This window comes from Notothenia rossii (genome assembly GCF_949606895.1).
Source record: "Notothenia rossii genome assembly, contig: scaffold_439, whole genome shotgun sequence".
Lineage (NCBI taxonomy): Eukaryota > Metazoa > Chordata > Actinopteri > Perciformes > Nototheniidae > Notothenia > Notothenia rossii.
Genome location: NW_027640140.1, coordinates 1 through 26,624, shown reverse-complemented (window position 1 = coordinate 26,624; position 26,624 = coordinate 1). Strand labels below are relative to the sequence as shown.

Below are 26,624 nucleotides of genomic sequence, written 5' to 3'. Positions count from 1 at the left end.
ATTCTTCAAGGAGTTCCTGTGTATTACCCTCTCCTCACCAGCTGTGTCTCCCTCCTCTGTGTTTGTGTCTCTGCAGGATCACAGAGTGGAAGACGGCAGTGTTCATTAACAGCTCCATGTCCTCTGAAGACACTCCAGATAAAGATGGACGCTGTGTGAAGCGGTGAAGCTGCAGGAAGGAGAGGATCAGCTGCTCCTTCAGATCCAGGCAGGAGGAAACCACCAGAGGAAGAGCGCACACTCGCACGGACGCTGGGAGGAATTAAAGACAGAAGTTAAATTAATGGGGTAAAGAAATGTCACTGTCATTACTGAAATTAACATAATCATTTTGTATGTCATACATTTTATGTGTTATGTTTAAGAAGCTGAGAGACGAGAAATACATTTGGCAAAGAAAAATTAGTTATAATCTGACAAAAATTAGTTATAATCTGACAAAAAGTCGTTATAATCTGACAATTTTTTTTTATAATCGAACAAAAAAATCGTTATAATCAGACAAAAAATCTTTATAATATGTAAAAATTAGTTATAATCTGACAAAAAGTAGTTATAATCTGACAAAAAATCGTTATAATCTGACAAAAAATTGTTATAATCGAACAAAAAAGTAGTTATAATCTGACAAAAAATTGTTATAATCGAACAAAAAATTAGTTATAATCTGACATAAAATCTTTATAATCTGTAAAAATTAGTTATAATCTGACAAAAGTTCGTTAGAATCTGACAAAAAATCGTTATAATCGAACAAAAAAATCTTTATAATCTGACAAAAAATCTTTATAATCGGACATCAAATCTTTATAATCTGTACAAATTAGTTATAATCTGACATAAAATCTTTATAATCTGTAAAAATTAGTTATAATCTGACAAAAGTTTGTTAGAATCTGACAAAAAATCGTTATAATCGAACAAAAAAATCGTTATAATCTGACAAAAAATCTTTATAATCGGACATCAAATCTTTAAAATCTGTACAAATTAGTTATAATCTCACATAAAATCTTTATAATCTATAAAAATTTGTTAGAATCTGACAAAAGTTCGTTAGAATCTGACAACAAAGTCGTAATTTTAAAACAAAAACAAAAAAAAACGGTCATTATAACTGAATCGTTTTAAAGAAAAATGCGTAATATTTGGAGGAAAAGGTCAAAATAATGTTGCGGAAAGAGAACGACGGAAGTGGATTATTTCAGAGATGAGATATTGTAATCTTTTTTGAAAAAAGGCCAAATAATTTAGAAAGACGAGTAATGTAAAACATCTGGAGAAAAAAACTGTGGTAATTTTTCACAATGTCAAAAAGTTGAAATATGTAAATTAAAAAATGTTGGGTTAATATTTGAGAAAACGGTGAAATAAAGATGAAATATATACAGTGTAAAGATCTGGATTGTAAATGAATTCACGTTGGACACACTGCAGGAGAACAGGGTAAAAACCCACAGATACCATGAAACTACTTCACTACTGACATTAACACAATTATCTTTTATATCACAAGTTTCCTCACAGGTTGTGTTTAAATACACGAGTGGGGAGTTATGTGATGCTAGCTGTTGGTGAGTTTAGCAGAAATCTGCACACAGACAGAGTTAGTGAAATAAACTCCTGGAGGTTTTTTCCACTCGTCTGAAAGAAGACAATATAACCCAAAATATCAAAGTGAGTTTCCTCTCTTTGTGAGAGTAGTAATGGCAGTATATGAAATGCACCTGGTATGGACGTAGATGTATTTTCCTGAGTTATAAACCACAGTCTGAAGCTCGGGTGAATCAGGCGTCGCTCCTCTGTGGGATCTATAAAAGGGAACACAGGTTATTATAAGCTTTTCTAATGAACTGATACAAGAGCCATTTAAATGTATGTGTGGTGGGTTCCCTACCCCTTAACGAGGAGGTCAGCTGGTGGATGTGAGTGGTGACTTTAGTGTCCCATGTCTCCAGCAGCTGACAGTTATTAAACACCAGCCAGTGTCCGTCTGTAGCAGCTGTGCTCAGATGTGAGAGAATCACCTCTCTGTCAGCTCCAAAGGAAACCACTCTCACCTGAACCTGAAACACATTTGATGGGGTTGTATCTTTTATATTGTGGCATCGACTCACTTGTCTTGTGTCTTATCTGTCAGAGAGAAATCATTATTTATTTTATTATCACACCTTTTGCCTCCTTGTGTCGATTAACCTGATAACATGTTATATTTTGCTGCATGTACCTTTTAAAGTTCTTAACAAATAATCTGAGGGGAATTTATTTGAGCTTGTGATGTGTCATTTTGTAAAGCACTTTGAGTGTTGTATGAAAAGTGTTGTATAAATAAAGCTTTATTATTAGTATTATTATTTATTAAGGAAAACATCAGGCAGCCCATTGGTCAACAAGGCTTACATCGATTACAACAGTTTATGGTGATGAAAAGGCTTGGGGGGGTGTGTGTGTTACTCTGGCCCTCTTCCTGTATAGTGTGTGTTTCACAGTAGGACCTGAGACCCTAAAACATTAGACTAAGACAGATGTTATCACTATAAGCGTTTCCCACTGAAACTTCAAAACTGAACAAACTGTGTGGTACCTTATTGGGTTTTGAGATTAAACATGATTTCTGTAATACACAGTGCATCCGGAAAGTATTCAACACGTATGTTTATGTGATATTTTAGTTTTCTTTTTTTTATTCATTTGCAAAAATTATTTTAAAACTTTTTTTCACTTTGTCATTATGGGGTATTGTGTCTATAATGTTGAGGAAACAAATACATTTAATACATTTTGAAATATGGCTGTACAGATGTAGCGCTTCATTTCAGACACCTACCCATGCGGGTCCGTGATCTGCACGGGGTGGGCCCCTGCTGAAAAGGAAAACCCCCCCGCAGGACTTGATACGCCCCCTTGATAAATAAATGTAAGTATAATGAAACCAGCTGCAATGGATCATGGATCCACCAGGGGGAGCCGTGAAAAGCTGCCACAGTGGAACTCATGTGAACTAAACAGCTGATCGATCTACAGGTATCTGATATAGCGGATATTTGTTAAGATCCATATGTCACGGATAGGATCATATTCTGTGCTAAATAAGAGACATGTAATCATTCGCAAAACATCACCATGATTTTATTTAACAAAATAATGTTGTTTAATTCACGTTGGCGTAAGTACAAAACCATCGCTATGTTTTTAGATCAGGAAATGCAGTCCGGCTCAAACAAACGATTTTCAATCATCATCCTCACGATGATTTAATGTATCATAATGTTCGCGAATTGAAATGAATGCACTAATTCATGTAGTTTAATCCACGTGAGTTTACAACAACAAAAATAATCGCTTTGTTTTTATATCACATCTGACCGGAGGAAAATGCAGCACGGGTCTCACTACCGATAATCCTAAACCCACGGGCAAACAAACAATAATATGTACAGGCCTGTCTCTCTCCTCCCGTTCCTGTCTAAAACACTTGAACGTCCTGTCTTTAAACAACTCTCCTGTTATCTCCATCAGAACAACCTTCTGGATCCGTCTGGTTTCAAGGCAGGTCACTCAACAGAAACTGCTCTCCTTGCTGTCTCTGAGGAACTGCATACTGCTAAAGCAGCCTCCCTCTCCTCTGTCATCATCCTTCTGGACCTGTCTGCTGCATTCGACACGGTGAACCATCAGATCCTCCTTCACACTCTCCAAGAACTTGGAGTTTCAGGCTCTGCACTTTCCCTCCTCACCTCATACCTCAAAGACCTACAGGGTTACTTGGAGAGGGTCCGAGTCCGACCCTTGTCAATTAACTACAGGGGTCCCTCAGGGCTCTGTTCTTGGTCCCCTCCTCTTCTCCCTGTACACAAACTCGCTCGGATCAGTCATTAGCCCGCATGGTTTTTCATACCACTGCTACGCTGACGACACCCAATTCATTCTGTCCTTTCCCCGCTCAGAGACCCAGGTCGTCGCACGCATCTCTGCTTGCCTAGCTGACATCTCTCAGTGGATGTCTGCTCATCACCTCAAGCTCAACCTTGACAAGACTGAACTGCTTTTCCTTCCGGGAAAAGATTGTCCCACTCTTGACCTAACAATCAACATCGGCCCCTCTGTTGTTTCCCCGACTCAGACTGCAAGGAATCTGGGTGTGACCCTAGATAACAAACTGTCCTTCACTGCAAACATCTCTGCTACAACCCGCTGCTGCAGATACACTCTTTACAACATCAGGAGGACACGTCCCCAGCTGACCCAGAAAGAGACGCAGGTTCTGGTCCAGGCTCTCGTCATCTCACGCCTAGACTACTGCAACTCCCTCCTGGCTGGTCTACCTGCATGTGCCATCCGGCCTCTGCAGCTCATCCAGAATGCAGCGGCTCGTCTGGTCTTCAACCTTCCTAAATGTTCCCACACCACGCCGCTCCTCCGCTCCCTTCACTGGCTTCCAGTAACTGCTAGAATCCACTTCAAGACACTGGTGCTTGCGTACCATGCTGTGAATGGATCTGGCCCTTCCTACATCCAGGACATGGTTAAACCGTACACCCCAGCACGTGCACTCCGCTCTGCATCAGCCAAACAGCTCGCTGCACCCTCACTGCGAGGGGGACCCAAGTTCCCATCAGCAGAAACACGTGGGTTTGCTATCCTGGCTCCAAAATGGTGGAATGAGCTCCCCATTGAAATCAGGACAGCAGAAAGCTTACACATCTTCTTCAGACTGAAAACTCATCTCTTTGGACTCCACTTCCAGAGATAGAATTACTAACAAAGCACTTACATACTAATAAAGAGCTGGCTTATCTAAAGCCAGTTGAGTAGCTCTTGAAATGTTTAGCTCTATGAAACCTGATGAACTTATGAGATTCTGTTTTCTTCAAGGGTGTATCTTCCTTGTCGAATGCACTTATTGTAAGTCTCTCTGGATAAAAGCCTCAGCTAAATGCAATGTGATGTAATGAAATGTACAGTGTTAATAGTTTACTGTATTAATAGTGTCTAATATTACTGCTATAACAATCACACATTGAGTTGTTAAAATCAGACCTTTGTTTTTTTGTAAACAGTCTGAATGAAACGGCAGCTCTCAGGTGATCAGCTGTGTGTTTATGCATAGTAATTTAATAAATCCTTCCAACACACATTGTAAGAACAGTTCTGTTTCATATGAGTGCTGAGAGCTGTATCCACAAATCTCTTAATTTTGCCCTCAAAGTGCATTTAACCCTTTGGAGTCGACCGTCACACCGGCGTGATCAGATCACATGACCTGTTCAAGCCGGTGCCGCATAAAAACAACAGTCCGGACAAGATTGCCATGTGTTTCTGTCAAAAGTAGCGGCTTGAATCTATATCCCATACTCTGTTTCATGCAAAAAGACCCAGTAAACACAGAGATACGATGATATAAAGTTAATACATTTACAATGGTACTGGATTTTGATGTATTGTATCGGCGTCATATCGCAATATATTCCCGAAGTCTGAAATGGGAGAGCTGTGGAATGTGACCAATCCCCCCTGGGAGACTTCCTCCACACGTTCCGATGGCCAATTTGTTTTAAACAAAGAGTTCCAACAGCATAGGCAACATGGGGGGTGGGGGCTTGTGAACGGTATGGTCCTAAGGATGTGTTCTAATCAAACCAAAAGAGAAAATGCAGATATCATTCTCTCTCTCGACTCGCTGGTATCTCCAGCTGAGCGCTCATTGGTGGCTTTTACCCCGTGCTGTTGATGAAGCTCTCTATTGGCTCCGCAAAAGTTTGTTGTGGTTTTGTGTCAGTTTTACGTCGCTCCTTCCATTAACATTTTTCATCATTGTTCCACAATGTTTATCATGAAATTAATATCTATATATTTTATACTATACTTGCACTGCTTACCGTTTTCATACTTTATATATCTTAGCATATTCATACACACTGTTCATACTGCTCACAGTCTGCTGTGTGTATCTAGTGTATTCATACACACTGTTCATACTGCTCTCAGGCTGCTGTGTATATCTAGTGTATTCATACACACTGTTCATACTGCTCACAGGCTGCTGTGTGTATCTAGTGTATTCATACACACTGTTCATACTGCTCTCAGGCTGCTGTGTGTATCTAGTGTATTCATACACACTGTTCATACTGCTCTCAGGCTGCTGTGTGTATCTAGTGTATTCATACACACTGTTCATACTGCTCACAGGCTGCTGTGTGTATCTAGTGTATTCATACACACTGTTCATACTGCTCTCACGCTGCTGTGTGTATCTAGTGTATTCATACACACTGTTCATACTGCTCTCAGGCTGCTGTGTGTATCTAGTGTATTCATACACACTGTTCATACTGCTCTCAGGCTGCTGTGTGTATCTAGTGTATTCATACACACTGTTCATACTGCTCACAGGCTGCTGTGTGTATCTAGTGTATTCATACACACTGTTCATACTGCTCTCAGGCTGCTGTGTGTATCTAGTGTATTCATACACACTGTTCATACTGCTCTCAGGCTGCTGTGTGTATCTAGTGTATTCATACACACTGTTCATACTGCTCTCAGGCTGCTGTGTGTATCTAGTGTATTCACACACACTGTTCATACTGCTCTCAGGCTGCTGTGTGTATCTAGTGTATTCATACACACTGTTCATACTGCTCTCAGGCTGCTGTGTGTATCTAGTGTATTCACACACACTGTTCATACTGCTCTCAGGCTGCTGTGTGTATCTAGTGTATTCATACACACTGTTCATACTGCTCTCAGGCTGCTGTGTGTATCTAGTGTATTCATACACACTGTTCATACTGCTCTCAGGCTGCTGTGTGTATCTAGTGTATTCATACACACTGTTCATACTGCTCACAGGCTGCTGTGTGTATCTAGTGTATTCATACACACTGTTCATACTGCTCTCAGGCTGCTGTGTGTATCTAGTGTATTCATACACACTGTTCATACTGCTCACAGGCTGCTGTGTGTATCTAGTGTATTCATACACACTGTTCATACTGCTCTCAGGCTGCTGTGTGTATCTAGTGTATTCATACACACTGTTCATACTGCTCACAGGCTGCTGTGTGTATCTAGTGTATTCATACACACTGTTCATACTGCTCTCAGGCTGCTGTGTGTATCTAGTGTATTCGTACACACTGTTCATACTGCTCTCAGGCTGCTGTGTGTATCTAGTGTATTCATACACACTGTTCATACGGCTCTCAGGCTGCTGTGTGTATCTAGTGTATTCGTACACACTGTTCATACTGCTCACAGGCTGCTGTGTGTATCTAGTGTATTCATACTGTACCCCTCCTCACTGTTTATTCATCATTCAATTCATTCTATATTTTATTCTGTAGATTGTGTACATTACTTTTCACTTTACTGCTTGTTGCACTCCTGGTTAGAAGCTAAACTGCATTTCGTTGTCTCAGTACCTGTAATCTGTGAAATAACAATAAAGTTGAATCTAATCTTGAGCAGGAAAAAATGTATTTACTTAGTACATATCTGACATTAACGATTAAACACGTGTGCATTCTTTATAAATGCAAACCGAGTCAAGCCGACTCCGGAGGAAATCATATTTTGTTTATTTTTAACTAAATAAAAGTGTTTTAATCCACATAATTGACTGTGTTAATTGTTTACTGTAGTATTGTTTAACTTGAAGGTGCCTGATGTGAACATTTCCAGAAGAACGTCTCTTAAATGGTCTTTGTATGTACAGTACAGTCTAGCCCAACCATTTACACCTTCCTTTTTCCCCGTAAAGAGTTTGAATTGGAGAAAGGTAATGGTTATCGGTGGCGCTTTTAAAGCCTATTGCTTAATAACTGTGTGATTTATATTGTTTTTCAAATGCATATGGCCACCCATTTACACTGCTCTTCCCGTAAAGAATATAAATAGAACTCAGTTAGATCACTTTACATTTCCGCGAATGAATTTTGAATCACACACGTCTCCCCAACCCGAAAATAAAAAGAGGAAACCATTTTCAAGTTCAGTTTTCACTGAAAAGTCTATATTAAAAAGCCTCAGTCACCTTAACTCATGGCATAAAAACAAAAGCACGTTGGCTGATTTTGGACCCCCTCACTCGCCTACTTTAATTAAATGTTTGATAAGTGCATGCAGATCACAGTATGCGTCAAGAATATGAATAGAACTCAGTTAGATCACTTTACATTTCTGGGAATGAACTTTTAATCACGCACGTCTCCCCGTCCCGAAAATAATAAAGAAAATAAAAAGAGGAAACAATTTTCAAGTTCAGTTTTTTTTTCAAATAACTGACCTAACAGACACCATACTGTAAAGGCCTATCTGCCGCGGAAACCAGGACGAGCTATTTCGGGATCTGTTTTTCTGGGGCTCCTCAGTCTCTCGTTTACCCGGCTCCTGATCTTATGCCACTGGTCAATGTTCAGATTTGGGAACCGATTGGAAACATAGGACTCAATCTTTTGCTTCACATTGAGGGGAAGAGGCCTTTTCCCATTGGTCCCAGTCCAGCTGGTTATTTTGACCATTCTCCCATATGTTACAAATGGTGTTATGGCCATGAACATATTAGCAGCATAGATCTCAGAGCGATGCTGTCCCCATGTTGCCTATGCTGTTGGGAACTCTTTGTTTAAAACGAATTGGCCATCGGAACGTGTGGAGGAAGTCTCCCAGGGGGGATTGGTCACATTCCACAGCTCTCCTCCCCCTCCCCCCCCCCTCCTGTGATCCCCCGCACACAGAGAGACACAGGGAGATCGCTCTTCTGGAGTGAAGAGAGCGGAAATAATGATATTGCAAGTTAGAAACGTAAGATGCATTTTGACAGACAAGACACTTGGGGGAAAATATGCTGCATTTTGAATGTCCGATATTCCACCATTAACACCTTAGTCCCGGGTCTGTGCGGAAATATCAAACATTTAATAAAAGTGAAAAACAATGAACAAGACTTAACGTATTAATAATAATTAATTATATGTATTCCGTTTTGGATTTTTGACTTTGTTTAGAGCAGTGATCTTCTCTGCAGCAGAGAGCTAAGCGCTGTCAGACCGGACATAACCCTGAAAAGTATTATCATCTGAAATGAATCATTATGTTATTCATATGAAATACATATAAGTATTTTTACAACTTGTATTTAGAAATACTCTGTTGTAATTATTGATGCATAAATGTGTTCATCCATTCAATGTGGCATCTGCTATAATGGGGTTAATGTATGATATTACATAATAATACAATACATTAGAATATATGATATGATAATTATATTTTAGTTTTATTCATTTCTTATTTCATAGCTTCTCATTATTATTATTATTATTATTTGTATCGCTCATCTTATTTTTGATTTTATGAATCTGTGTGAATCTGTGCTATCCTGTTTTTCACTCTTACCCTGTTGCTGTTTGAAATACTGAATTTCCCCACGGGGATTAATAAAGGTCCATCTTATCTTATCTTAATGTATACATTGATTTGCTTCAATCTACTGTACTGTGTAAAAACACCCCAACAATATTACAAAACATATACTGCATAAAGCAAACTATATACTTTATTTGATCTAAAATATTGATGTTTTTTCATTATAGTGGTGAAAACCATAACGAATAAGTGATTCAATGCTAGAGTATTCAGCAAACACAACTGCAGAGCTGCAGCATTGCAAACAGACTAAGTTCTACAACACCCAGTTGTCTTTGTGTATTTGTGAATGAAGCGCCATCTCATGGTTAAATCCTGTAATTGAACAAATGGGGACATTTGGCAACGCCCTCTAGCAATTCGGCAACACCCCCAGCCACTGGGATCCGCTGGGCTTTTGACTGGGACACACCCATGTGAGTCCTATCTGGAGTGCTACATCTGTAACATACCAAAATGTGGAAAAAGTGAAGGGGTATGAATACTTTCCGGATGCACTGTATCTTTGGAACAAGTTCTCTGCAATTGGCATTCATAAGCCATAACGACGAGGTGTCTAACAATAAAACACACAACTACAGGGGAATGGATCGGACTCGTAAAATAAATATATAACGTGGAAAAACTCATTGACCTAATTGCTTCTTCTTTCCCGTTTGTATTCCATAAAATGTAAACAATCAACAAAGATAAAGTTTAACTGACTGTTTTACCCAAATCTCTAAAAACGGGGGAACAACGGAGCTGATCCAGATTTGCGTCCGATATGACGTAATCCCTGAAATGTGGACCCACGGCCCAATCAGAAAGTTGCTATATAATGCCGACTGTTTTGGACGTAATATGGTCGGTGTTTACATTAGCATCGCTAACACTCAGAGCTAACCTGTACTGGAGAGCATGTGTGTGAAGAAGCAGGAAATAAAAAGGAACTCACCTTGTGGTATAACCGGCAAGAGAGAAAGCCTTTGAGCTCCATACTGTTTCAGAGAGAATCCTTGATAATCCATGATATGGCGTTTCATCACGGCAGTATTTAGTTTAGACAGTAGCTGCCGGGTCCCGCATGAGCTCAGACCCCTCCTTTTTTATTTTTTAAAGCTTTATACCCAAATCAGCACTTTAGAAACAGGAAGTGAAATAGAGGGATATGAGGCATGGCTAGAATGGGTGATCTGTTTGGTATTTTGAGCAAAACACTTCATAGACATGTTTTTTATATATTTGTATCTGAGACCTATGCTATTGCCTAAAGATAGCATGATAGGTGACCTTTAAGGGACATAATTCACTGTTGTAGAGTTTTCCCCGGGCCGGATGTGGGTGACACCTTGGACTTGTGGTTTTACGATTGTTGTTGTTTGTAGCCTCACAGAAGCATGTACCTAATAATGTATTGTGTATGTGAATATAAGGAGAATGACGCCTGGAGTTACACACTAAACACACCGTCTCCAACTCTCACTTATTGACGCTGCATTACCACTATTATTATTTGTTTATGACCAATAAACATTAGAAAAATGGTATGATAAAAGGGATGTGCTATGGCTACGTCATCAGAGGACTACAGAAGAAGACCCGCCCCCGTCGACGCCAGGCAATGAATGAAGGCTACAATACTATATAACCAGATGTTACAGAGAGAGACGCTCCCTTTCATTTACTCTACCGTAGACAGCTAACTGCGGTAAGTGGACTGTGGACCGGTGGACTGAGTGTCAGAACCACAGCTGTGTTCCCTTGTGTAAATATCATTGTATGAATAAATGCAGTTAACTTTTCGAGAAGCTTCCTGGTCTTCTTTAGACTAACTCTTGATCTTCAAAACAAAGAACACAAGATTACCTGAGTGTCTTCTCCACAGTGGGCCAGACTGTGAATTAATTTCAGAGGGTGAATGCTCGTCCTCTCCTCTCCTCTCTGATTGGGTGATGTGAGGATGACAGGCCCCTCATGCTTTCTCAGGAACTGATAGAGGGCTTTGGGGTTCCCGATGTACGGGGTCTCCCTCCCTCCCAGCAGGGGGCGGTGGTACACGGCCATGTCCTGGTTCAATCCCTGCAGACTGTGAGGGAGGAGGGTCTTCAGGAGGATCCCCTTCTGTATCAGTGACAGGTGGGAGTGAGAGCGGCAGGGAACGGGACCCGATACAGACGGGGGGTGATCACTGCTGGAAGAACAATTCAGATGATTCAGTAAAAGTATATATTGTCTGCGTGTATGTATACAGTAGATGTGTATGAGTATAAGTATTAGATAGATAGAATTGGAGAATGAAACCCTCTTTAATGGTCACTAGGGCTGTCCTGAATACCATTTTTCGGGCTCCGTATATTCGGAAGCAATCGGCGTGCGCGGGGGTATAGTCATTTGCAGCGAATATTCGATGTATATCATGTGTAACGTTATTGTTTGAACAGCGGATAAAGCAGCTTCATCATGGCAACTGGACAACAGCTAAGCTAGGCTACTACCTACAGCATTTAGGTGACCTTTCAGAGCTGTTGTGCCACCGTGGTGGGCCAGTTTCATATTGCATATTTGGCACACCAATTTCAAATGGTCCCACACAGCTGAATTCTTCTGCATTTTGTTTTCAGGTGTGTGAAGCGTTCGTGACGCTGTGAGTGAAAGCGATGTCAGGCGCACAAGCTGAGATTGTATATATTTCCGCATTTTAACAGTGCAATTAAAAGTATAAATATAGAATAAGAATGTGGCAATACACCTTTATTGATAGCATACATATAGGAAGAAAAAAAAAGAATATCCGAATAACGAAATAGAAAACCGAATAGTAGGCCAACGACCGAATATTTGGATATTCGGGTACAGCCCTAATGGTTACACCCATTCAGATCACACAACACATAACATGAAATTTGACCTCTGCTTTTAACCAATGGGGAGTGGTGTATGGGGGGGGGGGGGGGGGGTGTTAGGTGCCTTGCTCAAGGGCACCACGGCAGGGCCCAGGAGGTGGACTGGGACCTCTCCAAGTAGCAGTTGACACTGTATATATACTTTTCTGATCAAAAATCTTGCTATTGCATTTCGACAATGCATAACCAGTGTTTGTCATTTAGAGATGGAAAGCCAAACATAAAAACTTCTCGGACAGTCCTTTGAGCCTGTAGCCATCAGGCTGCTCCATCAGGGGCTAAACCCTGTATTATCCAGGACTGTAAAAGATGCACTGTTTTTACAAGACTTTAACCTGCACTCACATCTGCACACGTATGTAAATATATTGAACATGTTCATACAAATGCTCCAATTTTTACTGTGATATCTTGTTTCAATAGTTACTTTATCACTTTACTTTTGTTGTATTATTATTTTAATTTGTATTCTATTTTATCTTCATTTTTACCTTGTTTGAATGCTGTTTTTTCACAACCGGAAGACAGACAGCGTGATATAAACGAACAACAGAAAGCGTGTGCGTTCCATGTTCACTCTACAGCGAGAGGCTCATGGGGCTTTCCCGAACCTGTGTCGAGAGCTGGAGTTAAATGGAATCTCAGATTTGCCTTCTTAATAGTTTGTTTGGGTCCCTCACTTCCGTTTCGCTTCTCGTGCACTGATTCTCTGGCTGAACAGCCAATCAGAGTGATTTCTTTTGCCGACCGCCCACCGTTTTGACATGTTGAATCAGTGGGTTTTTGGCCGAAAAGGTGTCGGCACGGCTGAAAAGACACGACGATGCGGGACACACCAATCTGAGTAGGGCGTGTCAACGCTCATCGTCGGCCTGATGCCCATCGACGGCCAAAATCGGCTTGGTGTGTCCGGGCCTTTACTAAAGTAAAAGTACAAAAGTACTATCAGCAAAATGACTTAGTACGATAAATCATTTCCATCAACAACTACAAATCCCCCACTGCTTCAGTCACCCGTGGCGTCCCCCAGGGCTCTGTACTTGGTCCCCTGCTCTTTATCATTTACATCCTGTTACTTGGGCAAATCCTCCGTCTAGTTCGATTTATACTATTACAAAACCACTTCCACCACCACACACTCCCAACTCACCACCTGCCTCACTGATATCTAACAATGGATGCAAAAAAACTCTCTGAAACTGAACTGTGACAAATCTAAAATCATCATCATCATCATCATCATCGACCCAAATTCACTAACACTCTCCACTCAGGACCTCTTTCTGAATATCGACTACACACAAACGGAAAGATTGACAGTAAAGTTGACTTTGACTTTGAAAAGTGTTCTTAAGTGCTTGAGTTTAGTTTAGTGTATTTGTTTATAGTGTCGTGGACAGTCCCCATTAATCAACTGTCACAAAAAACAGTAAATGTGACAGCTTTAGCAAACATGGCTAATTTCCAGCTGATCTCCACGGCCATATGATAATAGATACCTTTTTAAAATCACAATACACCAACAGCATTAGTTAAAAAGAAAGGATGAAATACAAGTAGATAGAGGCGAAAGGATATAAGAGAACAATAAAATGCAAACAACACACGTTACTACATACATGTCACACATAGCACATCACAATCACACAACAGAAACGAAGGGCGACATTCATTTCTTCCAGAGCTGGGAAGTAGTGGAGTACAAATACTTTGTTACTGTACTTAAGTACATGTTTCTGGTATCAGTACTTTACTCCACTACTTATTTTTCTGACCACTTTTTACTTTGACTAATTACATTTTGAACACAAATACCTGTACTTTCTACTTCTTACATGTTGAACACAAATACCTGTACTTTCTACTTCTTACATTTTGAACACAAATACCTGTACTTTCTACTTCTCACATGTTGAACACAAATACCTGAACTTTCTACTTCTTACATGTTGAACTCAAATACCTGTACTTTCTACTTCTTACATGTTGAACACAAATACCTGTACTTTCTACTTCTCACATGTTGAACTCAAATACCTGTACTTTCTACTTCTTACATGTTGAACTCAAATACCTGTACTTTCTACTTCTTACATGTTGAACTCAAATACCTGTACTTTCTACTTCTTACATGTTGAACTCAAATACCTGTACTTTCTACTTCTCTCATTTTCCAAACAGGCTGGTTCCTTTAGTCTGAATGTGTGTTTGGTGGCATGATCATTATTATTTAGAGTCATTGCGTGCCTATTGATTTGAACACGATCCGTGTATCCATCATTTCCTGGTCTTCTCTAAAGCCCCTGTCACACTGTCCCGAAATTGACACCCGATGGACACACGATAAAGGAAATGTTCAAATTCGGCTCTGATCGTAACAACATCGGGCCATTCGTGAGGGCATCTAAGCCGTCGTATGAAGAGTTTCTCAGGCTCCGGCAGCAACTTCGTGAGCGGCAACTTCGTAAGGCACTCGTGAGGGCATCTTGTCAAATCGTGAGGGCATCTTGTTATCATCGGTGCTATCGGGCATTCGCCCTCACTCTGATCGGGGCGAATGCCCGATGGCACCGAAAATAACAAGATGCCCTCACAATGGCCTTACGAAGGGCAAAATTGACACACGAATTCAACACGAAAATGAACCTTCGCAAGGTCTTTCGGCAATTTTTTGGCATGCCAAAGATTTGCCACCGCTCACGAAGTTGCCACCGGAGCCTACGAAACTCCACCGGCGATCATACGATGGCTTAAGATGCCCTCACGAGTGGCCCGATGTTGCTACGATCAGAGCCACATTTTGAACATTTCCTTTATCGTGTGTCCATCGGGTTTTTTATTGCACAACAAAATCATGTAAACATATTATGTAAATAACCCAATTTCTGTTCTGTGAAACTGAAAAGGATATAATATTTTTTTTTGAAGGCGAGTTGACAGGAAGTTGTTGTTGCTATGGAAACAACATTGTTGAAAAGTGTTCTTAAGTACTTGAGTAAATGTAGTTTCCTCCCACCTGTGCAGGTACTCGTCCCACTGCGCGGGGGAGGAGCAGAGGGAGGAGATCAGCCCTCTGAAGGGGAGGATCCTCTCCAGGAGGAGCAGCTGGGGGAGGATGGGAGGCGGGATCCAGCCCGGCAGGAGGGAGGAAATGGGAGGGAGGCAGCCCACTTTTATTTTGGTGACAGGGAGTGGAACGTCCTGGAGGCCCCGGAGGAACACAGCCTTCTCCGCATCAGAGCAGAGCTGCTGGAGATAAGATATACTTTTATTATTTTGCCTGCACAATCCCCATGTGACCCATTCAACAAGGACCTGCACCAAACTCACACATACAGTATACTCAGGAAGAAAGCTTCTGAACTTCCACCATTTGGGAATTCCCCTCTGTGGAAAGAGACTCTCTCTTCACACAGAGGGGACACATGTCTCTTCTACATCAACATGTGTCCCCTCTTCTTCATGTCTCTTCTACATCAACATGTGTCCTCTCTTCTTCATGTCTCTTCTACATCAACATGTGTCCCCTCTTCTCCATGTCTCTTCTACATCAACATGTGTCCTCTCTTCTTCATGTCTCTTCTACATCAACATGTGTCCCCTCTTCTTCATGTCTCTTCTACATCAACATGTGTCCTCTCTTCTTCATGTCTCTTCTACATCAACATGTGTCCCCTCTTCTCCATGTCTCTTCTACATCAACATGTGTCCTCTCTTCTTCATGTCTCTTCTACATCAACATGTGTCCCCTCTTCTCCATGTCTCTTCTACATCAACATGTGTCCCCTCTTCTCCTTGTCTCTTCTACATCAACATGTCTCCCCTCTTCTTCGTGTCTCTTCTACATCAACATATGTCCCCTCTTCTCCATGTCTCTTCTACATCAACATGTGTCCCCTCTTCTTCATGTCTCTTCTACATCAACATGTGTCCCCTCTTCTTCATGTCTCTTCTACATCAACATGTGTCCCCTCTACTTCATGTCTCTTCAACATCAACATGTGTCCCCTCTTCTCCATGTCTCTTCTACATCAACATGTGTCCCCTCTTCTCCATGTCTCTTCTACATCAACATGTGTCCCCTCTTCTTCATGTCTCTTCTACATCAACATGTGTCCCCTCTTCTTCATGTCTCTTCTACATCAACATGTGTCCCCTCTTCTTCATGTCTCTTCTACATCAACATGTGTCCCCTCTTCTCCATGTCTCTTCTACATCAACATGTGTCCCCTCTTCTTCATGTCTCTTCTACATCAACATGTGTCCCCTCTTCTTCATGTCTCTTCTACATCAACATGTGTCCCCTCTTCCTAATGTCTCTTCTACATCAACATGTGTCCCCTCTTCTCCATGTCTCTTCTACATCAACATGTGTCCCCTCTTCTCCATGTCTCTTCCACATCAACATGTGTCCCCTCTTCTCCTTGTCTCTTCTACATCAACATGTGTCCCCTCTTCTTCATGTCTCTTCTACATCAACATGTGTCCCCTCTACTTCATGTCTCTTCAACATCAACATGTGTCCCCTCTTCTCCATGTCTCTTCTACATCAACATGTGTCCCCTCTTCTCCATGTCTCTTCTACATCAACATGTGTCCCCTCTTCTTCATGTCTCTTCTACATCAACATGTGTCCCCTCTTCTTCATGTCTCTTCTACATCAACATGTGTCCCCTCTTCTCCACGTCTCTTCTACATAAACATGTGTCCCCTCTTCTTCATGTCTCTTCTACATCAACATGTGTCCCCTCTTCTCCATGTCTCTTCTACATCAACATGTGTCCCCTCTGTGGAAAGAGACTCTGAAAGTTTCAGGAACAAAGATTCTCTCTCTTTTTGATCAATTTCTATAAAAACCTGTCTGAAAATGAGCTGATCAGATTTTGGCCACTTGATGATGTCATAACGATGTGTTGTCTTGTGTAACCATTAGCCAAACAGCAACCAAGGTAACCCCCCCCCCCCCCCCCCCCCCCCCTTATCACCTGAATCTCCTCTAGAGCTCCATTGAGTTCTTTGTAACCAAATCTCTCTCAGAGGGGCGTGGGGAGGGGCTCCTTATTTTCATCTAAAGTAACAGACAGAGAATCAGCACTTTGGAAACAGGGCTGAAACAGAGGGGATTATGGGTAATGCTGCAATGATCTGTTTGGTGTTTCAGCCAATCAGAGACAGGCTCTGGATATATCTGAGACCTGTGATATATGGATGATAAACGGTAGAATAGGAGATCTTTAATATAAAGTAAAAACGTTCAGTTTGGACTAAACCCGCTTGGTTCTTCATTCAAAGCTTCTGTTACAAAGGCACCGCAGCACCAGGTCTAAAGCCACCAGACTCAGAGACAGTTTCATCCCACAGGCCAGAAGACTGTTAAATACCTGAACCAAGAACATTCATAACATTCATCTGTTTGCAACCAATGATGCATCACTTGTATATAGACTCTTAAGACACTACTTCACTGTATGTACTTGCACTATTGTATCTGTTGTATTGTGTTGCACTGTTGGAGGAGCCTGAGACAGAACCTCACTGTAGCTCTGCACACATGACGATAAAAGCCTTGAATCATGGAATAAGTGAATTACAGAGTGGTGTTGGAGCAGAGCGAGGGAGAAGAGGAGCTCCAGGACAGGAAGATGTGCGCTGTAGAGACTCGGTCTGTAGTGATGCAGCAGCTTCTCCACCAGCCGGTTACTGAGCTCCACCTCACACCCCTCCACAATAAAAGCCTCCTGTAGTGCGGAGATGAAGCCCTGCAGGGGGAAGCAGTAATCAGAGGAGAGGCGGGACACCTCCTGTAGAGCCTGGTAGAAAGTAGAAGCCAGTTTCACCAGCTTTCTGGGGGCTTTCAGCAGGACGTCGTTGTGCTGAAGCTCCTCGCTGAGCAGCTGGAGGTCAAACTGAAGCTGCTGCATTGAATCCTGACTCCCACACACCTCCTGAGACATACCCACCTGCTGAGACACACCCACCTGCTGAGACACACACACACACACACACAATGAGAAAGTGTTACTTTGTCTCTCACTAAACACGCTGATTTCTAACTTTACTCCAAACAGGCCACGTTAGCATAACCATCATAGCACTGTCACACATTTTAAAACACGTCATTACAGCCAATATGAGCACAACGTCAACATTCAAATAAAACACAGGATATTAACTCACCAGATATACCTGAGACACACACACCTGCTGAGACACACACACCTGCTGAGACACACACACCTGCTGACACACACACACCTGCTGACACACACACACCTGCTGAGACACACACACCTGCTGAGACACACACACCTGCTGAGACACACACCTGCTGACACACACACACCTCCTGCTGACACACACACACCTCCTGCTGACACACACACACCTCCTGCAGCAGGGGGGAGTCACTCTGAAGGATGGAGTCCAGCAGAAACTCCTGGGACAAAATGAAGGAGAGAAAACATGAGCAGCAAAATTTACCACTTTATTTTTTTCTATAAATCGCAAAGAGGCGGTGATTCTCAGTTAGACATATGAACCGCACTGGGGCCTATGGAATCTTTTCCACAAAAAAAAAACCCTAATACATTGCGATGTTCACCAGTGAAACATGTGGTGGGTTTACGTGAATGTTAAGGACCCCAGAAGTGTGTGCAAAGACTACAAATAAAAATCGTAATAATAGGATCCGAGCTATTTCAACTATGTGTCGACTACACCTCGCTGGGCTATCTGTTTCCAGCCATGTTCCTGTGCTTTTTTTCCTTGCTAGCGAGCGAATACATTATACCCTAATAAGAGTCAAAAGACAATAAGAACCCATCCTAACAGACAGAGGAACCGCTTCTTCTGTCCAACCGCAAAACACATTTTATATGATACACAAACACATACCTTCGAAGACTCTATCCACAAATGTATATAAAGATAAACTGATATTTAGATGTTTTTACACTAGAACCGCCAACGGGTACATTTTACCCGCAGTTGTTTCCTGATTGTATGTAACTTTTATTCAACAAAATATTAAGTCTCCCAGTCTGTGACTTGTCCTGAAAGTGTGTTATGTAGCACCCTCTGTTGTTACAAATTGTCAATATTAAGTCAGATTGAAAAAAAGGCCCAAAAAAAATGCAATTTCTACTCATTTCGACTTGTTGAGTGACTTGTTGAGTAACCTGTTGAGTGACTTGTTGAATGAATTGTTGTATGACTTGTTGAATGACTTGTTATGTGACTTGTTGAATGACTTGTTGTATGACTTGTTGTGTGACTTGTTGAGTGACTTGTTGAGTGACTTGTTGAGTGACTTGTTGAATGAATTGTTGTATGACTTGTTGAATGACTTGTTGTATGACTTGTTGAATGACTTGTTGTGTGACTTGTTGAATGACTTGTTGAATGACTTGTTGTGTGACTTGTTGTGTGACTTGTTGAATGACTTGTTGAATGACTTGTTGAATGACTTGTTGAATGACTTGTTGAGTGACTTGTTGTGTGACTTGTTGAATGACTTGTTGTATGACTTGTTGAATGACTTGTTGTGTGACTTGTTGAGTGACTTGTTGTATGACTTGTTGAATGACTTGTTGTGTGACTTGTTGAATGAATTGTTGTATGACTTGTTGAATGACTTGTTGTGTGACTTGTTGAATGACTTGTTGAATGACTTGTTGTGTGACTTGTTGAATGACTTGTTGTATGACTTGTTGAATGACTTGTTGAATGACTTGTTGTATGACTTGTTGAGTGACTTGTTGCTTGACTTGTTGAGTGACTTGTTGTATGACTTGTTGAATGACTTGTTGTGTGACTTGTTGAATGACTTGTTGAATGACTTGTTGTGTGACTTGTTGAATGACTTGTTGTATGACTTGTTGAATGACTTGTTGAGTGACTTGTTGAGTGACTTGTTGTATGACTTGTTGAATGACTTGTGTGACTTGTTGAATGACTTGTTGTATGACTTGTTGAATGACTTGTTGTGTGACTTGTTGAGTGACTTGTTGTATGACTTGTTGAATGACTTGTTGTGTGACTTGTTGAATGACTTGTTGTATGACTTGTTGAGTGACTTGTTGTGTGACTTGTTGTGTGACTTGTTGAATGACTTGTTGAATGACTTGTTGTGTGACTTGTTGAATGACTTGTTGAATGACTTGTTGTGTGACTTGTTGAGTGACTTGTTGAATGAATTGTTGTATGACTTGTTGAATGACTTGTTGTGTGACTTGTTGAATGACTTGTTGAATGACTTGTTGTGTGACTTGTTGAATGACTTGTTGTATGACTTGTTGAATGACTTGTTGTATGACTTGTTGTGTGACTTGTTGAATGACTTGTTGAATGACTTGTTGTATGACTTGTTGAATGACTTGTTGTGTGACTTGTTGAGTGACTTGTTGTATGACTTGTTGAATGACTTGTTGAATGACTTGTTGAATGACTTGTTTTGTGACTTGTTGAATGACTTGTTGTATGACTTGTTGAATGACTTGTTGTATGACTTGTTGTGTGACTTGTTGAATGACTTGTTGAATGACTTGTTGTATGACTTGTTGTGTGACTTGTTGAATGACTTGTTGTATGACTTGTTGAATGACTTGTTGTGTGACTTGTTGAATGACTTGTTGTATGACTTGTTGAATGACTTGTTGTATGACTTGTTGAATGACTTGTTGTGTGACTTGTTGAATGACTTGTTGTATGACTTGTTGAATGACTTGTTGTGTGACTTGTTGAGTGACTTGTTGTATGACTTGTTGAATGACTTGTTGTGTGACTTGTTGAATGACTTGTTGTATGACTTGTTGAGTGACTTGTTGTGTGACTTGTTGTGTGACTTGTTGAATGACTTGTTGAATGACGTGTTGTGTGACTTGTTGAATGACTTGTTGAATGACTTGTTGTGTGACTTGTTGTGTGACTTGTTGAGTGACTTGTTGAATGAATTGTTGTATGACTTGTTGAATGACTTGTTGTGTGACTTGTTGAATGACTTGTTGTATGACTTGTTGAATGACTTGTTGTGTGACTTGTTGAGTGACTTGTTGTATGACTTGTTGAATGACTTGTTGTGTGACTTGTGTGGCTTGTTGAATGACTTGTGTGGCTTGTTGAATGACTTGTTGTATGACTTGTTGAATTACTTGTTGTATGACTTGTTGTGTGACTTGTTGAATGACTTGTTTTATGACTTGTTGAATGACTTGTTGTGTGACTTGTTGAATGACTTGTTGTATGACTTGTTGAATGACTTGTTGTGTGAGTTGTTGAGTGACTTGTTGTATGACTTGTTGAATGACTTGTTGTGTGACTTGTTGAATGACTTGTTGTGTGACTTGTTGAGTGACTTGTTGTATGACTTGTGTGACTTGTTGAATGACTTGTTGTATGACTTGTTGAATGACTTGTTGTGTGACTTGTTGAATGACTTGTTGTATGACTTGTTGAATGACTTGTTGTGTGACTTGTTGAATGACTTGTTGAATGACTTGTTGTGTGACTTGTTGAATGACTTGTTGTATGACTTGTTGAATGACTTGTTGAATGACTTGTTGAGTGAATTGTTGTATGACTTGTTGAATGAATTGTTGTATGACTTGTTGAATGAATTGTTGTGTGACTTGTTGAATGACTTGTTGTATGACTTGTTGAATGACTTGTTGAATGACTTGTTGTATGACTTGTTGTGTGACTTGTTGAATGACTTGTTGTATGACTTGTTGTGTGACTTGTTGAATGACTTGTTGTATGACTTGTTGAATGACTTGTTGTATGACTTGTTGTGTGACTTGTTGTGTGACTTGTTGAATGACTTGTTGTATGACTTGTTGAATGACTTGTTGTATGACTTGTTGTGTGACTTGTTGAATGACTTGTTGAATGACTTGTTGTATGACTTGTTGAATGACTTGTTGTATGACTTGTTGTATGACTTGTTGTATGACTTGTTGTGTGACTTGTTGAATGACTTGTTGAATGACTTGTTGTGTGACTTGTTGAATGACTTGTTGAATGACTTGTTGTGTGACTTGTTGAATGACTTGTTGTATGACTTGTTGAATGACTTGTTGTATGACTTGTTGTATGACTTGTTGAGTGACTTGTTGTGTGACTTGTTGAATGACTTGTTGTATGACTTGTTGAATGACTTGTTGTGTGACTTGTTGAATGACTTGTTGAATGACTTGTTGTGTGACTTGTTGAATGACTTGTTGTATGACTTGTTGAATGACTTGTTGAATGACTTGTTGAGTGAATTGTTGTATGACTTGTTGAATGAATTGTTGTATGACTTGTTGAATGAATTGTTGTATGACTTGTTGAATGACTTGTTGAATGACTTGTTGAATGACTTGTTGAGTGACTTGTTGAATGACTTGTTGTGTGACTTGTTGTGTGACTTGTTGTATGACTTGTTGAATGACTTGTTGAATGACTTGTTGTATGACTTGTTGAATGACTTGTTGAATGACTTGTTGAATGACTTGTTGTATGACTTGTTGTGTGACTTGTTGTGTGACTTGTTGAATGACTTGTTGTATGACTTGTTGAATGACTTGTTGTATGACTTGTTGTGTGACTTGTTGAATGACTTGTTGTATGACTTGTTGAATGACTTGTTGAATGACTTGTTGTATGACTTGTTGTATGACTTGTTGTATGACTTGTTGTGTGACTTGTTGAATGACTTGTTGAATGACTTGTTGAATGACTTGTTGAATGACTTGTTGTATGACTTGTTGTATGACTTGTTGAATGACTTGTTGTGTGACTTGTTGAATGACTTGTTGAATGACTTGTGTGGCTTGTTGAATGACTTGTTGTATGAATTGTTGAATTACTTGTTGTATGACTTGTTGTGTGACTTGTTGAATGACTTGTTGTATGACTTGTTGAATGACTTGTTGTGTGACTTGTTGAATGACTTGTTGTATGACTTGTTGAATGACTTGTTGTGTGAGTTGTTGAGTGACTTGTTGTATGACTTGTTGAATGACTTGTTGTGTGACTTGTTGAATGACTTGTTGTGTGACTTGTTGAGTGACTTGTTGTATGACTTGTGTGACTTGTTGAATGACTTGTTGTATGACTTGTTGAATGACTTGTTGTGTGACTTGTTGAATGACTTGTTGTATGACTTGTTGAATGACTTGTTGTGTGACTTGTTGAATGACTTGTTGAATGACTTGTTGTGTGACTTGTTGAGTGACTTGTTGTATGACTTGTTGAATGACTTGTTGAATGACTTGTTGAATGACTTGTTGAGTGAATTGTTGTATGACTTGTTGAATGAATTGTTGTATGACTTGTTGAATGAATTGTTGTATGACTTGTTGAATGACTTGTTGAATGACTTGTTGAGTGACTTGTTGAATGACTTGTTGTGTGACTTGTTGTGTGACTTGTTGTATGACTTGTTGAATGACTTGTTGAATGACTTGTTGTATGACTTGTTGTGTGACTTGTTGAATGACTTGTTGTATGACTTGTTGAATGACTTGTTGTATGACTTGTTGAATGACTTGTTGAGTGACTTGTTGTGTGACTTGTTGTGTGACTTGTTGTATGACTTGTTGAATGACTTGTTGAATGACTTGTTGAGTGACTTGTTGTGTGACTTGTTGTGTGACTTGTTGTATGACTTGTTGAATGACTTGTTGAATGACTTGTTGTATGACTTGTTGAATGACTTGTTGAATGACTTGTTGAGTGAATTGTTGTATGACTTGTTGAATGAATTGTTGTATGACTTGTTGAATGAATTGTTGAATGACTTGTTGAATGACTTGTTGAGTGACTTGTTGAATGACTTGTTGTGTGACTTGTTGTGTGACTTGTTGTATGACTTGTTGAATGACTTGTTGAATGACTTGTTGTATGACTTGTTGAATGACTTGTTGAATGACTTGTTGAATGACTTGTTGTATGACTTGTTGTGTGACTTGTTGTGTGACTTGTTGAATGACTTGTTGTATGACTTGTTGAATGACTTGTTGTATGACTTGTTGTGTGACTTGTTGAATGACTTGTTGTATGACTTGTTGAATGACTTGTTGTATGACTTGTTGTATGACTTGTTGTGTGACTTGTTGAATGACTTGTTGAATGACTTGTTGAATGACTTGTTGTATGACTTGTTGTGTGACTTGTTGAATGACTTGTTGTATGACTTGTTGAATGACTTGTTGTATGACTTGTTGTATGACTTGTTGAATGACTTGTTGTGTGACTTGTTGAATGACTTGTTGTATGACTTGTTGAATGACTTGTTGTGTGACTTGTTGAATGACTTGTTGAATGACTTGTTGTGTGACTTGTTGAATGACTTGTTGTATGACTTGTTGAATGACTTGTTGAATGACTTGTTGAGTGAATTGTTGTATGACTTGTTGAATGAATTGTTGTATGACTTGTTGAATGAATTGTTGTATGACTTGTTGAATGACTTGTTGAATGACTTGTTGAATGACTTGTTGAATGACTTGTTGTGTGACTTGTTGTGTGACTTGTTGTATGACTTGTTGAATGACTTGTTGAATGACTTGTTGAATGACTTGTTGAATGACTTGTTGTGTGACTTGTTGAATGACTTGTTGTATGACTTGTTGAATGACTTGTTGTATGACTTGTTGTATGACTTGTTGAATGACTTGTTGTATGACTTGTTGTATGACTTGTTGAATGACTTGTTGTGTGACTTGTTGACTTGTAAGTGTTTCTCTGCTCACCTGCTCTGTGATCAGTTTGTGCTCCAGCAGCTGTTTGTCACTCTGCAGCTGTGAGTGCCGACTCAGCAGTTTCTTCCTCTGGTTCTGCAGCAGCTGAGTCAGCATCAGCTGCTGGATCTCAGCTGAACTCAGAGAGAGGTCGAGCACAGCGACCAGGGAGAGGACGGAGGGGTGGATCTCTGCAGGAAACACAAAGGGACCCTGAGACACTTCCTCCAGGTGAGGCTTTCAAAACATTCAGTCAGATTGGGATTTTAGGTTTCCTATATAATATCGATGCACGGAAGCCAAGTATGGATATTTTATGATATAAGCTGAAGCACATCCCTCCGAAAGAAGCTTGTACACTTGACACGTTCTGATTTATTGAAAACTCTAAAAACCAACGTAAGAGCTACACAAAGACACAAAACAACAAATACATTTAAGCTTCATCCATGTGAGCATTACTTTAGAATACCATTCAACAAGTGAACTTCAAATAGTTAGCAAAGTTATAATACAGTATATAAACTAATTAAGCACATGTTTATATTACAGCCTCTTGCTAACACTAAATGTAAACTTTATCTTTTGATATCGCCAAATATATTTAGATGTTGATATCTCCGTTAATGTCTGTACTTTATCTCCGTTCTTTTTCTCCGGAGCAGTAACTTCCTGCTAACAGCGCAAAGTCACCTCCAAGATAAAAGCATGTCTGAATAAAACAGGAAGTTAAGACATGTTGCAATGAAAGTAAAAAAAAACCTCTCCTTTTCAGGTTCAAAGAACACACATTGGGTTATTTACATAAACTATTCATATTGCAAATACATGTTTTAAACAGGAAGGGAGACGGACATGGATATGAGCCATGTTATTTGCAATATCGCAATATATAGTTAATTAATTAAATGTAGAGGCAAGGCGAGACACTGCAGGAACATGTGAAAGGTGGAAAATGGGAACATTACGACACAGAGAAAGTAGAAATGCTGTCATGATCCAAAGACTAGGATACTTGTAATGAAGGTTGGACAACAGATGGACAATCCACGTGTAAATGTCGAAAAAAATTCCGCAAAAACATTTTGAAAACGTAAATTAAAAAAAAAAATCCAATGTTAAAAAAAATATCCGTTTAATTTAGAAACAAATGAAAAGCAGGGGTTGAAATCTTAACATGTTAACATCGTAACAAATCTTAATATGTGCATCTTTCAAACAGGTTTTTGTGAATCTTAATTCCAAGCTTCTACCGCTCGGCCCTTTTCAGATACCACTGTCGACGACGTCAGTATCGCAGATGAGCCGTTTCCCAAAAAATCAGCAACGGTAACGTTATTAATTGTGAAATGTTTTTTATTATACCAGTCAATTATCGAGGCACACAGCTGAACATTTATCAAACTATGATGACGGATGAATTTGAAAGTCTTGCATAGATTTTTGCAAGAAAACGTAAAGTAAGTGACTCTCACAGAGACCTCCCCTGTACTGTTGCTATAGAGTGGTGCAGTGACGAGTCCTAAAACACGGAAGTGAGTCAGCATTGAACCACTTCCTGTTCCCTCGTCTCAGAGCCAATGGG

The 26,624-nt window shown here is 40.1% G+C and overlaps 1 protein-coding gene across 1 annotated transcript; it reads right to left on the bottom strand.

Annotated features, from left to right (window-relative positions):
* LOC307027045 (dynein heavy chain domain-containing protein 1-like) lies at positions 1–25,230 on the bottom strand (the record flags this gene model as incomplete). The annotated part of the gene is made up of 8 exons (XM_079695233.1): positions 1–252; positions 1,728–1,802; positions 1,898–2,066; positions 11,281–11,605; positions 15,334–15,566; positions 17,909–18,295; positions 18,703–18,753; positions 25,052–25,230. Coding segments are annotated over 8 exons (1,637 nt in total), but the record flags the coding sequence as incomplete, so codon positions are not given.
* Positions 25,231–26,624: the final 1,394 nt, after the last annotated feature.